The sequence below is a fragment of the Gorilla gorilla genome, chromosome 18 (assembly GCF_029281585.2).
Source record: "Gorilla gorilla gorilla isolate KB3781 chromosome 18, NHGRI_mGorGor1-v2.1_pri, whole genome shotgun sequence".
In the NCBI taxonomy this organism is placed as follows: Eukaryota; Metazoa; Chordata; class Mammalia; order Primates; family Hominidae; genus Gorilla; species Gorilla gorilla.
The window spans coordinates 5038702-5051335 of NC_073242.2; the positions used below are offsets into that span (position 1 = coordinate 5038702).

General features: G+C 55.2%; 1 protein-coding gene across 1 annotated transcript; it reads right to left on the reverse strand.

Moving 5' to 3' along the window:
• Positions 1 to 2923: 2923 nt before the first annotated feature.
• Positions 2924 to 4318, reverse strand: UQCC4 (ubiquinol-cytochrome c reductase complex assembly factor 4). The gene is made up of 2 exons (XM_019011390.3): positions 3870 to 4318; positions 2924 to 3790 (listed from the first exon to the last, which is right to left on the reverse strand). Exons 1-2 carry the CDS (start codon positions 3899 to 3901, stop codon positions 3424 to 3426), a joined length of 399 nt encoding a protein of 132 aa, XP_018866935.3. The 5' UTR covers positions 3902 to 4318; the 3' UTR covers positions 2924 to 3423.
• Positions 4319 to 12634: the final 8316 nt, after the last annotated feature.

A 12634-nucleotide genomic window follows, 5' to 3' on the forward strand; every position in this document is an offset into this window, starting at 1 on the left:
TGAAGACGCCTGCTGTTCCTCCACACCCTGGGGGCATCTTCCTTGAAGAAATCAAAGGAAACTGATGTAAGACTTAAGGATTGAAAGTATCATGTTTTTTCATGCTTTGGAAGAAATGTCCTTTAAAGTCTAGGGTGGTACCAGAGTTATATAGACAGTTCATCAGCTTAGACGTGACCATTTGGTTAACACCTTCCTTGAAAGAATTTTTTTTTTTTTTTTGAGATGGTTTGGTTAACATCTTCCTTGAAAGAATTTTTTTTTTTTTTTGAGATAGTTTGGTTAACATCTTCCTTGAAAGAATTTTTTTTTTTTTTTTTTTTTTTTTTTTGAGACAGAGTCTCACTCTGTCGCCCAGCCTGGAGTGCAGTGGCATGATCTCAGCTCACTGCAAGCTCTACCTCCTGGGTTCAAGCCATTCTCCTGCCTCAGCCTCCTGAGTAGCTGGGACTACAGGCGCCCGCCACCACGCCTGGCTAATTTTTTGTATTTTTAGTAGAGACGGGGTTTCACCATGTTAGCCAGGATGGTCTCGATCTCCTGACCTTATGATCCGCCCGCCTCGGCCTCCCAAAGTGCTGGGATTACAGGCGTGAGCCACTGCGCCCGTTCAAGAATTTTTGTTTTAAAACAATTTCCGGCTGGGTGCAGTGGCTCACACCTGTAATCCTAACACTTTGGGAGGCCAAGGTGGGTGGATTACCTGAGGTCAGGAGTTCAAGACCAGCCTAGCCAACATGGTGAAACCCCGTTTCTACTGAAAATACAAAAAAAATAGCTGGGGGCAGTGGTGCACGCCTGTAATTCCAGCTACTCAGGAGGCTGAGGCAGGAGAACTGCTTGAACCCGGGAGGCAGAGGTTGCTGTGAGCCGCGATTGTGCCACCACACTCAAGCCTGGGTGACAGAGCGAGACTCCATCTCAAAAAAAACCAAAAAAAGAAAAAACAGTTTCCACCTCCTGCCCAGCCATTTGTCATCTTAGGAATCGCTGCAGCTGCATCTGTTCTAGCATGCTTACAATGGTCTCCCTCTCAAATGCTTATCTGGGGAGGTCAGTGTGCCATGTACCCTGGGGAAAATAAAAGCTACAGCCCAGTTGGGAAAACAAGACAAACACACTACAAAAATAGTTAAATACAACTGGGTGCAGTGGCTCCTGCCTGTAATCCCAGCACTTTGGGAGGCCGAGGTGGGCAGATTGCCTAAGGTCAGGAGTTCAAGCCTGGCCAAAATGGTGAAACCCTGTCTCTACTAAAAATACAAAAATTAGCCGGGCTTGGTGGTGCGCCTGTAATCCCAGCTACTCAGGAGGCTGGGGCAGGAGAATTGCTTGAACCCGGGAGGCGGAGGTTGCAGTGAGCCAAGGCTGTACCATTGCACTCCAGCCTGGGCAACAGAACAAGACTCCATCTCAAAAAATAATAATAAATACTAACTGTACTGAATTAACTGTTCACCTGTCAACCTGCTCTGTTGCCATCCTTTGAAAACTCCAGGAATAGGGAAGATCCGCCCACCATCCCCAGCTGGCCTTGGGTCTGTCCACGGCACAGGTGTGAGGTCAGCAACTGGAAAAGCCCTCCCAGATCGCTGCCCTGGAAGCACTTAGTATCTGCTGCATGTCTTTGAAACATGTATAGGTATATATGTATGAAAACAATTGACCGGGCGCAGTGGCTCATGCCTATAATCCCAGAACTTTGGGAGGCCAAGGCGGGCAGATCACGTGAGGTCAGGAATCTGAGACCAGCCTGGCCAACATGGTGAAACCCCGTCTCTACTAAAAATACAAAAATTAGACGGGTGTGGTGGTGCGTACCTGTAATCCCAGCTACCCTGGAGGCTGAGGCAGGAGAGTCGCTTGAACCCAGGAGGTGGAGGTTGCAGTGAGCCAAGATGGAGCCACTGTACTCTAGCCTAGGTGACAGAGCAAGACTCCATCTCAAAAAAAAAAAAGAGAAAACAATCTGGGGCCGGGCGCGGTGGCTCCCATCTGTAATCCCAGCACTGTGAGAGGCCGAGGAGGAGAGATCACTTGAAGTCAGGAGTTTGAGACCAGCCTGGCCAACATGCCAAAACCCCGTCTCTACTGAAAATTTAAAAATTATCCGGGTGTGGTGGCACAAGCCTGTAGTTCCATCTACTCGGGAGGCTGAGGCAGAAGAATTGCTTGAACCCAGGAGACAAGAGGTTGCAGTGAGCCAAAATTGTGCCACTGCACTCCAGTCTGGGAGACAGAGTGAGACCCTGTCTCAAAATAAAAAACAAAACAAAACAAAAAATATCACTTAGGTAACCCAAAATAGTGCCCATCATTTGTGAAAAGAAATACTCACTAGTTGTATTCTACTCAGAAAATTGTTGCCTTGCTTAAAAAGTTTTGCAGAAAACTGCAAAAGTTCCTCATTTCTGGTACTATTTGGTAATATATATGTAGGTTTCTTTCCTCAGTTCCCACTCTGGAAAAAAAAAAAAAGGAAAACGAAACTTTTTTTTTTTTGAGACGGAGTCTCGCTTTGTCGTGCAGGCTGGAGTGCAGTGGTGCGATCTCGACTCACTGCAAGCTTCGCCTCCAGGGTTCACGCCATTCTCCTGCCTCAGCCTCCGGAGTAGCTGGGACTCCAGGGGCCCGCCACCACGCCCGGCTAATTTTTTGTATTTTTTAGTAGACACACGGTTTCACCGTGTTGGCCAGGATGGTCTCGATCTCCTGACCTCGTGATCCGCCCGCCTCGGCCTCCCAAAGTGCTGGGATTACAGGCGTGAGCCACCGCGCCCGACCGGAAAACGAAACTTAAAAATAGCTGCTGGTGCAACTAACTTACGTGCTCTGGTAAACAAGAAGAGATTAAAATAAAAAACAATAGCTGCTCAAATACCCCCTTTTTAAAAACTAGATGCAAAAAAAGGGAATCATCTAATCCCATATTATAAAATTAAAATTTATTTTCAATTTGTTATTGTGTAAAACTCACATGTGGAAGTGTTCCTTGCACAGGCCGCAGCACGCAATACAGTTTCACACTTCTGCCAGATATTCTATCTCAGAAAGCAAATTACCTGCAAACTAACACTGGATGACAAGTGTCACCAGAAGGGCTTTGGAAACATGATTATGTTATACAAAGACTTGGCAAATCCAACAGCATACAGTGCAACTCAACTGAAACCTTCCCTAAGGATCTGAGAAGTCTTGCCGATGGAATCCTTGGACATCAAGCGCCAGGCGAGGAGCAGTTTCCGATCTGCTGAGATTCTGCTCCGCCTTCACGCGGATCAGCATAGCCAAGTGCCCCAACCACCAGCCAAGTCCTTCAGTGCTGAGGACGCACGCATAGCCAGGACAGTCACGGGCGAACGTGACATCAAATCCGAAGGGCGGCTGTCGGCTCCCTTCCTGCCAGCCCCAGCGGGCACCCCGTCAAGTTCTCGCTCTGTAGGCAGCTGGAGTCTCAGGCTCCTCAGAACGATCGCTGGGCTCTGGCACCTCTCCCCACACCTGTCTCAGCCACTGGTCCGCCTCGCTCTCCTCCCTCAGGTAGCACCAGATGGTCAGCGCCACGAGGAAGCAGCTGAGGGGCAGCACCTTCCACCAGGGCCGCTGATGTCCCTTTCCCATGGTATGGCCCACCGACCAGCGGTGAGGGTTGGCTTTGCTGGAGGAAAACTCAATGGGGCGGTCAGGGTCGTCCTCTTCCTCGGCGGCAGGGTGGGCCCGATCCCGGGAACCGGACAACGGATGAAGGCTTCGGGAAGCCCAGCCTATAAGCCTCAGCGCCCGGACGGCCCTGGAAGAGAGAGAGCAGTAAGCGCTCCGCCCGCCCGCCGGTGTCTGCCCTCGGCCCTCCGAGACCTTGAGGAGCTCACCCGGCCGCCGGGGCACACAAGACACAATTCATTGCTGCCTTGACTCCTCGTTTGACGCCGTGGCGCGCCGTGATAGCGTCACTTCCGTCGCCGGAAACCGGAAACCGGAAGCCATACGAGGCCTCCGCTCACGACTACAGAACGTGGTTCCAGTAGCGCAGCGGAAATGACGTTCGGCTGCGACGAGCTCTTTCCGTCGCAGGCCCCAGCGTCCCCGGAGAGCGCGATGGCATGCCGGGAAATGTAGTTCTCCGTCCCTTTCGAATAGGACCGAGACCCCGGTCCCTGGCCCCGAAGAGAGGCGGGCGCCGCGGGGGCGGACGTTGTCCTCAGAGAGTTGTGTGAGTTTGCCTCGGAGCAGTTCTGAACCGTCATGAAGGTGCGCGGGGCCTGGTTGGGGATCCGCGCCCTCAGCCCTGCCCGCCTGCCCTGGGCTGGGCGCCCGCACCTCTCTGCCGGCTTCCCCGAAGGCCGTGGCACCGCCTTATTTTTTCTTTTTTTTTTCCGTTTAGTTCTTTTCGTGAGACAGGGACTCTCTCTGTCGCCCAGGATGGAGTGCAGTGGCGCGATCTCACGTCACTGCGGCCTCTGAAACCGCCTTTGCAAAAATTATCACTGAGGAAATGACAGTGGAAGAGATGAGACCTAAGGGGCTCCGTCGTGCTTCCCACCTTTAAGCTGTCCTGGTTCATTCCTGGGCGTGGGCAGAGCTAACTTTGGGAAGGATTTCAGTTCATGGTTTCACTCTGAATCAAAGTCAACAGCCCTTTCCAGAAAAGACCCCCGTCTTGCCTGAAGACCAGTCTGCCTTTGCAGGACTAATAAATCAGCTACAAAATTAGAAATAGGCCGGGCGCCGTGGCTCACGCCTGTAATCTCAGCACTTTGGGAGGCCTAGGCGGGCAGATCATGAGGTCAGGAGATCGAGACCATCCTGGCTAATACGATGAAACCCCGTCTCTACTAAAAATACAAAACATTAGCCGGGCGTGGTGGCGCACGATTGTAGTCCCAGCTACTCGGGAGGCTGAGGCAGGAGAATCGCTTGAACCCGGGAGGCAGAGGTTGCAGTGAGCCGAGATGGAGCCACTGTACTCCAGCCTAGGCGACAGAGCGAGGCTCAGTCTGAAAAAAAAAGAGTCTGAACCTCCCCAAATTGCTCCTGGGGATAACATCACTATTGTAAAATCTAAGATCGGGCTGGGTGTGGTGGCTCACGCCTGTAATCCCAGCACTTTGGGAGGCCAAGTTGGGTGGATCATGAGGTCAGGAGTTTGAGACCAGCCTGGCCAGTATGGTGAAACCCTGTCTCTACTAAAAATACAAAAATTAGCCTGGGGTGGTGGCGCTCGCTTGTAGTTCCAGCTACTTGGGAAGCTGAAGGAGAAGAATCGCTTGAACCCTGGAGGTGGAGGTTGCAGTGAGCCAAGATCATGCCATTGCACTCCAGCCTGGGTGACGGAGCAAGACTCTGTCTCAAAAAACACAACAACAACAACAACAACAAAAACCTAAGCTCAAAGATCAGTGCCTGAAATATTTAGCAGACCCTGCCCTGGATGGATCAGCTGGTACCACCCAGACCGGTCATCTGGCCCAACCGGTTCTGCCATGCCAGCCAGGAACAGAAGAGTCTGAACATTGAGTCCATCTCCAACCTGACCAGCCAGCACTCCCCACTTCCCAAGCCTCTACCCTCCAAATTATCTTTAAAAACTCCTATCCCCAAATGCTCAGGGTGACTGATTTGAGTAATAATAGAACTCCTGTGTCCCGCACAGCCAGCTCTGCGTGAATTACTCTTTCTCTATTGCACTCCCCCTGTCTTGATAAATTGGCTCTCTCTAGGCAGCAGGCAAGTTGAACCCATTCGGCACTTAGACCTCTGCCTCCCGGGCTCAAGTGATTCTCCCACCTCAGCTTCCTGACTGGCTGGGACCACAGGCGCCCACCACCAAGCTAATTTTTGTATTTTTAGTAGAGACAGGGTTTCACCATGTTAGCCAGGCTAGTCTCGAACTCCTGACCTCAGGTGATCCACCGGCCTTGGCTTCTCAAAGTGCTGGGATTATAGGCGTGAGCCACCACGCCCAGCCTTTATTTATTTACTTATTTATTTATTGAGGAGGAGTTTCATTCTTATCGCCAGGGTTGGAGTGCAATGGTGGGATCTCGACTCACTGCAACTTGTGCCTCCCAGGTTCAAGCAATTCTCCGGCCTCAGCCTCCCAAGTAGCTGGGATTACATGTGGGCACCACCACACCCGACTAATTTTTTTGTGTTTTTAGTAGAGACGGGTTTTCCCCATGTTGGCCAGGCTGGTCTCAAACTCCTGACCTCAGGTGATCTGCCCACCTTGGCCTCTCAACGTGCTGGGAAGTGAGCCACTGCACTCCGCTAATTTTTTTGTATTTTTAGTAAAGACGGGGTTTCGCCATATTGCCCAGGCTGGCCTCGAACTCCTGGCATCAAGTGATCCACCCACCTCGGCCTCTCAGAGTGCTGGGATTATAGGCGTGAGCCACCATGCCCCTCTCTGTTTTAGGAGAGACTCTAATTCCCCTATACTGGGCCTCTACCCTACTCCCATTCTTTATTTTTTATTTTATGTTTTTGAGACGGAGTCTTGCTCTGTCGCCCAGGCTGGAGCGCAGTGGCGCGATCTCAGCTCACTGTAAGCTCCACTTCCCGGGTTCATGCCATTCTCCTGCCTCAGCCTCCCGAGTAGCGGGACCACAAGTGCCTGCCACCACGCCTGGCTAATTTTTTTGTATTTTTCAGTAGCGACGGGGTTTCACCGTGTTAGCCAGGCTAACTTTTTTTGTATTTTTTAGTAGCGACGGGGTTTCACCGTGTTAGCCAGGATGGTCTCGATCTCCCGACCTCGTGATCCACCCACCTCGGCCTCCCAACGTGCTGGGATTACAGGTGTGAGCCACTGTGCCCCGGCCCCACTCCCATTCTTTACCGGAGACCTGCCACTTACCCAGAGTCGTCCAATCAGGGCTGCAGAGTCTTCTATTTCCTTTGGGTCTGGGGTCCCCTGAGTATTGTCCCTTCAGGGTTCACCAGAAAGATGTTACAGGACCCCAACACTTTCCCAAAGTTAGCCTTTGGGAAGGGGGCTTCCACACGACAGTCTCTTCTGTGGTTCCCCAGAAATATGTTACAGGAAAGGGGTCCTGATCCAGACCCCAAGAGAGGGTTCTTGGATCTCACGCAAGGAAGAAGTCACGTCAAGTCCACAGAGTAAAGTGAAAGCAAGTTTATTAGGCAAGTAAAGGAGTAAAAGAATGGCTACTCCAGGGCATGGTGGCGGGCGCCTGTAATCCCAGCTACTCTGGAGGCTGAGGCAGGAGAATCACCTGAACCTGGGAGGCATGGGTTGCAGTCAGCCTAGATCGCACCATTAAACTCCGGCCTGGGCAACTCCATCTCAAAAAAAAAAAAAAAAAAAAAAAAAAAGAATGGCTACTCCATAGACAGAGCAGCCTCACCAGTGTCTGAAAAGCCCGAACCTTGGCGCCTTTGGGGAGACTGATGTGTGTAATGACTCGTCTCCTGAGTGGCGGGGCCCGCCTCAAGTCAATTAAAGTCTTTCTTTACTGCAATGCTGTGGTCTCAGTGAATTGATTTTGTCTGTGCAGCCGGCGGGACGAAACCTTCCGGCGGCTGCATTAACCCCTCACCATGAAGGCTTGACAAGGAGCACCCCAAAGCAACGGGACCCCCCGTTTTTTGTTTGAGACAAGGTCTTGTTCAAAAGACCAGGCTGGAGTGCAGAGGCACCGTCATAGTTCACTGCAGCCTCGACCTCCTGGGCTCCCGCCATCCTCCCACCTCAGCCTCTCAAGTAGCTGGGACTGCAGGTGGGTGCCGTCATGCCTGGGTAATTTTTTTTTTTTTTTGAGACGGAGTCTCGCTCTGTTGCCCAGGCTGGAGTGCAGTGGTGCGATCTGGGCTCACTGCAAGCTCTGCCTCCTGGGTTCAAGTGATTCTTCCTGCCTCAGCCTCCCAAGTAGCTGGGATTACAGGCACCCATCACCATGCCCAGCTAATTTTTGTATTTTTAGCAGAGACAGGGTTTCACCATAGTGGCCAGGCTGGTCTCGACCTCCTGACCTCGTGATCCTCCCGCCTTGGCCTCCCAAAGTGCTGGGATTACAGGCGTGAGTCACTGTGCCAGGCCTAATTTTTTTTTTTATTTAGAAAATAAGGCCAGGCACGGTGGTTCACACCTGTAATCCCAGCACTTTGGGAGGCCAAGGTGGGCAGATCACCTGAGGTCAGGAGTTCAAGACCAGCCTGGCCAACATGGTGAAACCCCGTCTCTACTAAAAATACAAACATTCGCCAGGCGTGGTGGCACATGCCTGTAGTCCCAGCTACTAGGGAGGCTGAGGTGGGAGAACTGCTTGAACACGGGAGGTGGAAGTTGCAGTGAGCCAAGATCACACCACTGCACTCCAGCCTGAGCGACAGAGCAAGACACTGTCTCAGGAAAAAAAAAAAAAAAAGAAAGAAAACATGTCATTTCTGTGTGTGTGTGTGTGTTTTCATCTTTTTAAAATTTATTTTATTTATCTTTTTTGAAATGGAGTCTCGCTCTTGTCATCCAGGCTGGAGTGCAGTGGTGCAATCTCAACTCACTGCAACCTCTGCTTCCTGGGTTCAAGTGATTCTCCCGCCTCAGCCTCCCGAGTAGCTGGGATTGCTGGCACCCACCACCACGCCCGGCTAATTTTTTTATTTTTAGTAGAGACATAGTTTCACCATGTTGGCCAGGCTGGTCTCGAACTCCTGACCTCAAGTAACCTGCCTGCCTCAGCTTCCCAAAGTGCTGGGATTACAGGCATGAGCCACCACACCCAATTCATCTTTTTATTTTTTATTTTTGCAATATGTCTATGTAACAAAAACGTGCCATTTCTTATGCCCAGAGTTTCAGAGAGGAATTCACACTCATTCCCGTAGAGAGGTTAGTTGGAAGCCTGGACGTGCCTCCAATGAATGGGGAAAGGTGAAGTGCTTCTTTCCTCTCAGGATGGCCCTGGAGCTAGAAGGCCTGCTCCTGACTTCCGGTGCAGGTCACCCCTCCTGTCGCCCGGGTGGTGGCGGGGACCTCGGCCCATCTGCTGCACTGTGTGTGGCTGGGTGGCCCTGGACAAGCCCCTTCCCCTGAGCCAGAATCTGCTCGCCTCTGGAGCACCGGCTCCTGCACCTGCTTCCCAGCAGAAGAAGCGCCAGATCTGGGACCAGTTCTGTTCCCCCAGGAGCTCTTGGCATCAAGGCCAGGAAGGGGGGCTGGAGGTGTCCTGAGCTCAGCAACACCTGGGCGGCCCGGCCCCAGACTGTGTTTGGGGCTGCTGTGTCAACAGAGGCACCTGTTTGCCCAGGTCCTCCTCACCGGGCTCTGCCCCACCTGTTCTACCCCAGAACCCCACCTGGAATCACTGCCAAACCAATCCCCCTGTAGGGACCTGGGAGCACCCACTGTTGTGGGAGGAGGGGGCTCAAAGTGTGGTTGGGGAGGACTGGTCGGCCTCATCCTGGTGTGCAGCCCGGGGGGCTTCCTGAAGGATGTGGAAATCGAAGGGCCCTCTGGTTAGCCATGGAGCCTTTGGGTTGGGCTGGTGCACCTGCCTGGTTGTCGTGGTTTTGGGCAGTTGAGCACGAGCTGCCCCAGGACAGCAGAGTCAGGGGCAGAGCTGGAAGGTACAGGCAGGGGCTGAGGCTTCACTCGGAGGGCGGGCCAGCCTCTGAGGGGCCAGGCCACCAAGTTAATCTCGGTCTCAAACAGAAATGAGACACCTGGGAAGAGTGTGAAATGGGCATTCCCCATCCCACTCAGCCCACTGTGAGGACTGGAAGATGCCACCCCGGGTTCAACAGTGCCCCAAATTCACGTCCCCTCAGAACACAATAACTTGACCTTGTCTGGAAACAGGGTCTTTGCCAATGTCATCAGTTAAGACGAGGCCCTTCTGGACCAGGGTGGGCCCTAAATCTACTATCTCTTCTAACGACTAAATCTAATATAACACTTTGGAGGAGCTGGGACTCCAGGCGTGAGCGCACCGCCGGCTCCCGTGGTGCCCATCTGCCCCCAGTGGCCATTGACTGGTGGGCGTTGACTCCCCCCGGCCCCCCGAATGCTGTGTGTCTGCTTGACCCGGGTGGGAAAAGCCACAGCCGGATGTGCCGGGGCGCCTGTGTCCCCGGGGCCCTGCTCTCCTTGGTGAGTCCATGTGGAGCTGGCACTGGCCCTGCCCAGAAAGCTGCTGTCATCCTCCCCCTCCCCCAGGGACGTAAACCAACACCTCGGCCTTCATTATCTCAAAGCACACAGAGAAATTTCGTGGGAGGCCTAATGTCCCGCTAATGGGCGGCGGAGGCTGCAGCCCTCGTGTGCCTAATGGCGGGTGACTAGCCGCAGAGCCTCTTGAGAGTTGGCATATTGGAGCTATTGATTTTCTCCAGGAAGATCAATATGGGGTCCGCGGGCACAGCAGGCATGCTGCACTCGGAAGGGCAGCGCCTTTCTCCCGGGCCTGAGGCCCCACAGCAAGGGTGGGAGCCGGCGGGGCTGGGGGCCGGGAGCTCGGTTGGGCCCGATGCTGCCCCCCGACGAGAGGCGCGCTGGCCGCAGATGCTGGAAGACGCTCGGGCCCAGCCCCACTGCCGGGGCCTCCTGTGCTCCTCGGCCTGGCCCGGCCGCCCGCCCCACCCCAGGCAGGACACAGGCAGGCAGTGGTGTGGGACGTGCATTTCTCCACCATCCCAGATGCCCCAGAGGCTGCTGCCCCACCCAGCCTCACCGGAAACCGCAGTCACCTCCTCCTGAAGGCCTCCTGAGTCTCAGAACTCAGGGGTAGGGGGCTAATTAGCGAGGAGCTCATTCATCCACCCGTCCCCCAGGGGGTCACCATATCCCATCCTCGCCCCTCCGGCCACCCCTGGGTTCCCCTTCGCTGCCTGCTTGGACCGGTGCAGTGGCACTGTCACCCCTGAGCCTCAGGCCAGCTCCCCGGGTGTCCATGACAGTCCCACACTGCTCTGCCCCAGCACCTCCTCCCAAATGCCTGTCTGCTCTGGTTTGCGCCCACTCTAGAATTTTCCATTCCAGACTGGGGTTTTCTCTGTGGTCTCCTGTCAGGCAGAGACAAGCATCCAGACAGCTCCAGGACAGGTGGGGTCACGGGCGGGGTCACAGGCAGGCTCCTAGCACCTGAGTCAGAGGACAGCGGGAAAACCCAGGGCCCTGGGGCGGGAGAAGCGTGCGGCCTTTCTGGGGAAGCAGGTCACCCCTCTGAGGCTTTCTCTCCAGGGGCGGGGGAAGCGCCGAGGTTCAGGCGGCCACGGCTCACCCCCCTCCAGCATCCAGAGGCTCCCGCGTCCCGGCTCCTGGCCGCTGCCTCCAGCTCCAAAGCCAGCAGCATGGCCTCTTCCATCCTCTCAGCCTCCTGCCTCCCTCGAACAAGGATCCACCAGGTGACCGCCTGTCTCCAGGTCCTTCGCTTAGCCACGCCCGCCGTCCCTCAGCTGTGTCGGTGCTGGGGGTTCGGGCGCGGACGTCTTGGGGCCATCACAGGGCCGGTGTTTCCAGGCTGTCTGCTCCGCGGGAACCCCTTCCGCTTCCCGAGGCTTGCCCGCCGAGCCCCCGCACACGCCTCCTTCACGGGGGGCTGGGTCTCATTTCCTCACCCTTGGCGTCCAGGACAGTCACCAGCACCGACGAGGCCGGTAACAGAGCGAGCTGAGGACCACCTGCGCCCGAAGCCTGGGCTGGCCATTTCCTGCCACCTGCGCCTTTCAGGACAGAACACAGGGGCCCAGAGGCCCTTCTGGGTCCTCCACTGGAGTTCCCTCGGGGCCCCGGGTGACCCCATCCCTGCTGAGACCCGCAAGATGGAGGCCTGCAGTGCCCAGACCCCAGGCCAGGTTGGCTCCCACCCTTCCCTCCGCAGGCCCCGGCCATTCCACAGCATGCGGCAGAGGGCGCTGCAGCCACAGCCAGGAGCGGCAGAACCCCCACCCTCTGCAGGTCCGGCCCTGGGGTTCTGAGCCACGAGGGCGGGCGCACCCAGGGCCCCCGGCCGGAAGCTCCCTGGGTCGGGAGGGGCAGGGGCTGTATCTGGTCAGAGATGGGGGCCTAGGGCCCTGAACCCCAGGCAGCCGCAGGTCCTCAGCCACAGCTGGATCAGAGGGGAGCTGGTGAGGCTGGCAAAGCCCCCCACAGCCAGGGCCTGGCCAAGCATCCTCAGACCCTGGAGTCTCAGGGCGGCCCCCATGAAGCCAGGGACAGAGGCCCCTACACGGTTTGGACACTCAGGGCTGAATATGGCCAGATGCACCCCACCTGGGGCATGGGCTCCCTGGGCTGTGGGCTCCCTGGGCTATGGGGTCACCTGGCTGTGGGCTCACTGGGCTATGGGGTCACCTGGCTGTGGGGTCGCTGGGCTGTGGGCTCACTGGGCTATGGGGTCACCTGGGCTGTGAGCTCACCGGGGCATGGGCTCGGCTTCTGCCTGTGAAGGAGCAGTAAGAAGCCGTAACTGGTGGCTGTGCCGATGCTGTCCCTGTCCCCACTCCGAGCAGCCTTTCCTGGGACCTGCAGGTGACCCCACCCCTCACCATGAGACCCATGTGGAGGCCGCCGGCCTGCCCTCTGCAGAATCTTACTCTTAAGTTTGAACTTTTCGTTTCCTGTCCCTTCCCTGGAAGCTGGGGGTCCTGACTGCAGCCCCGGACACTGAGTGGTTGC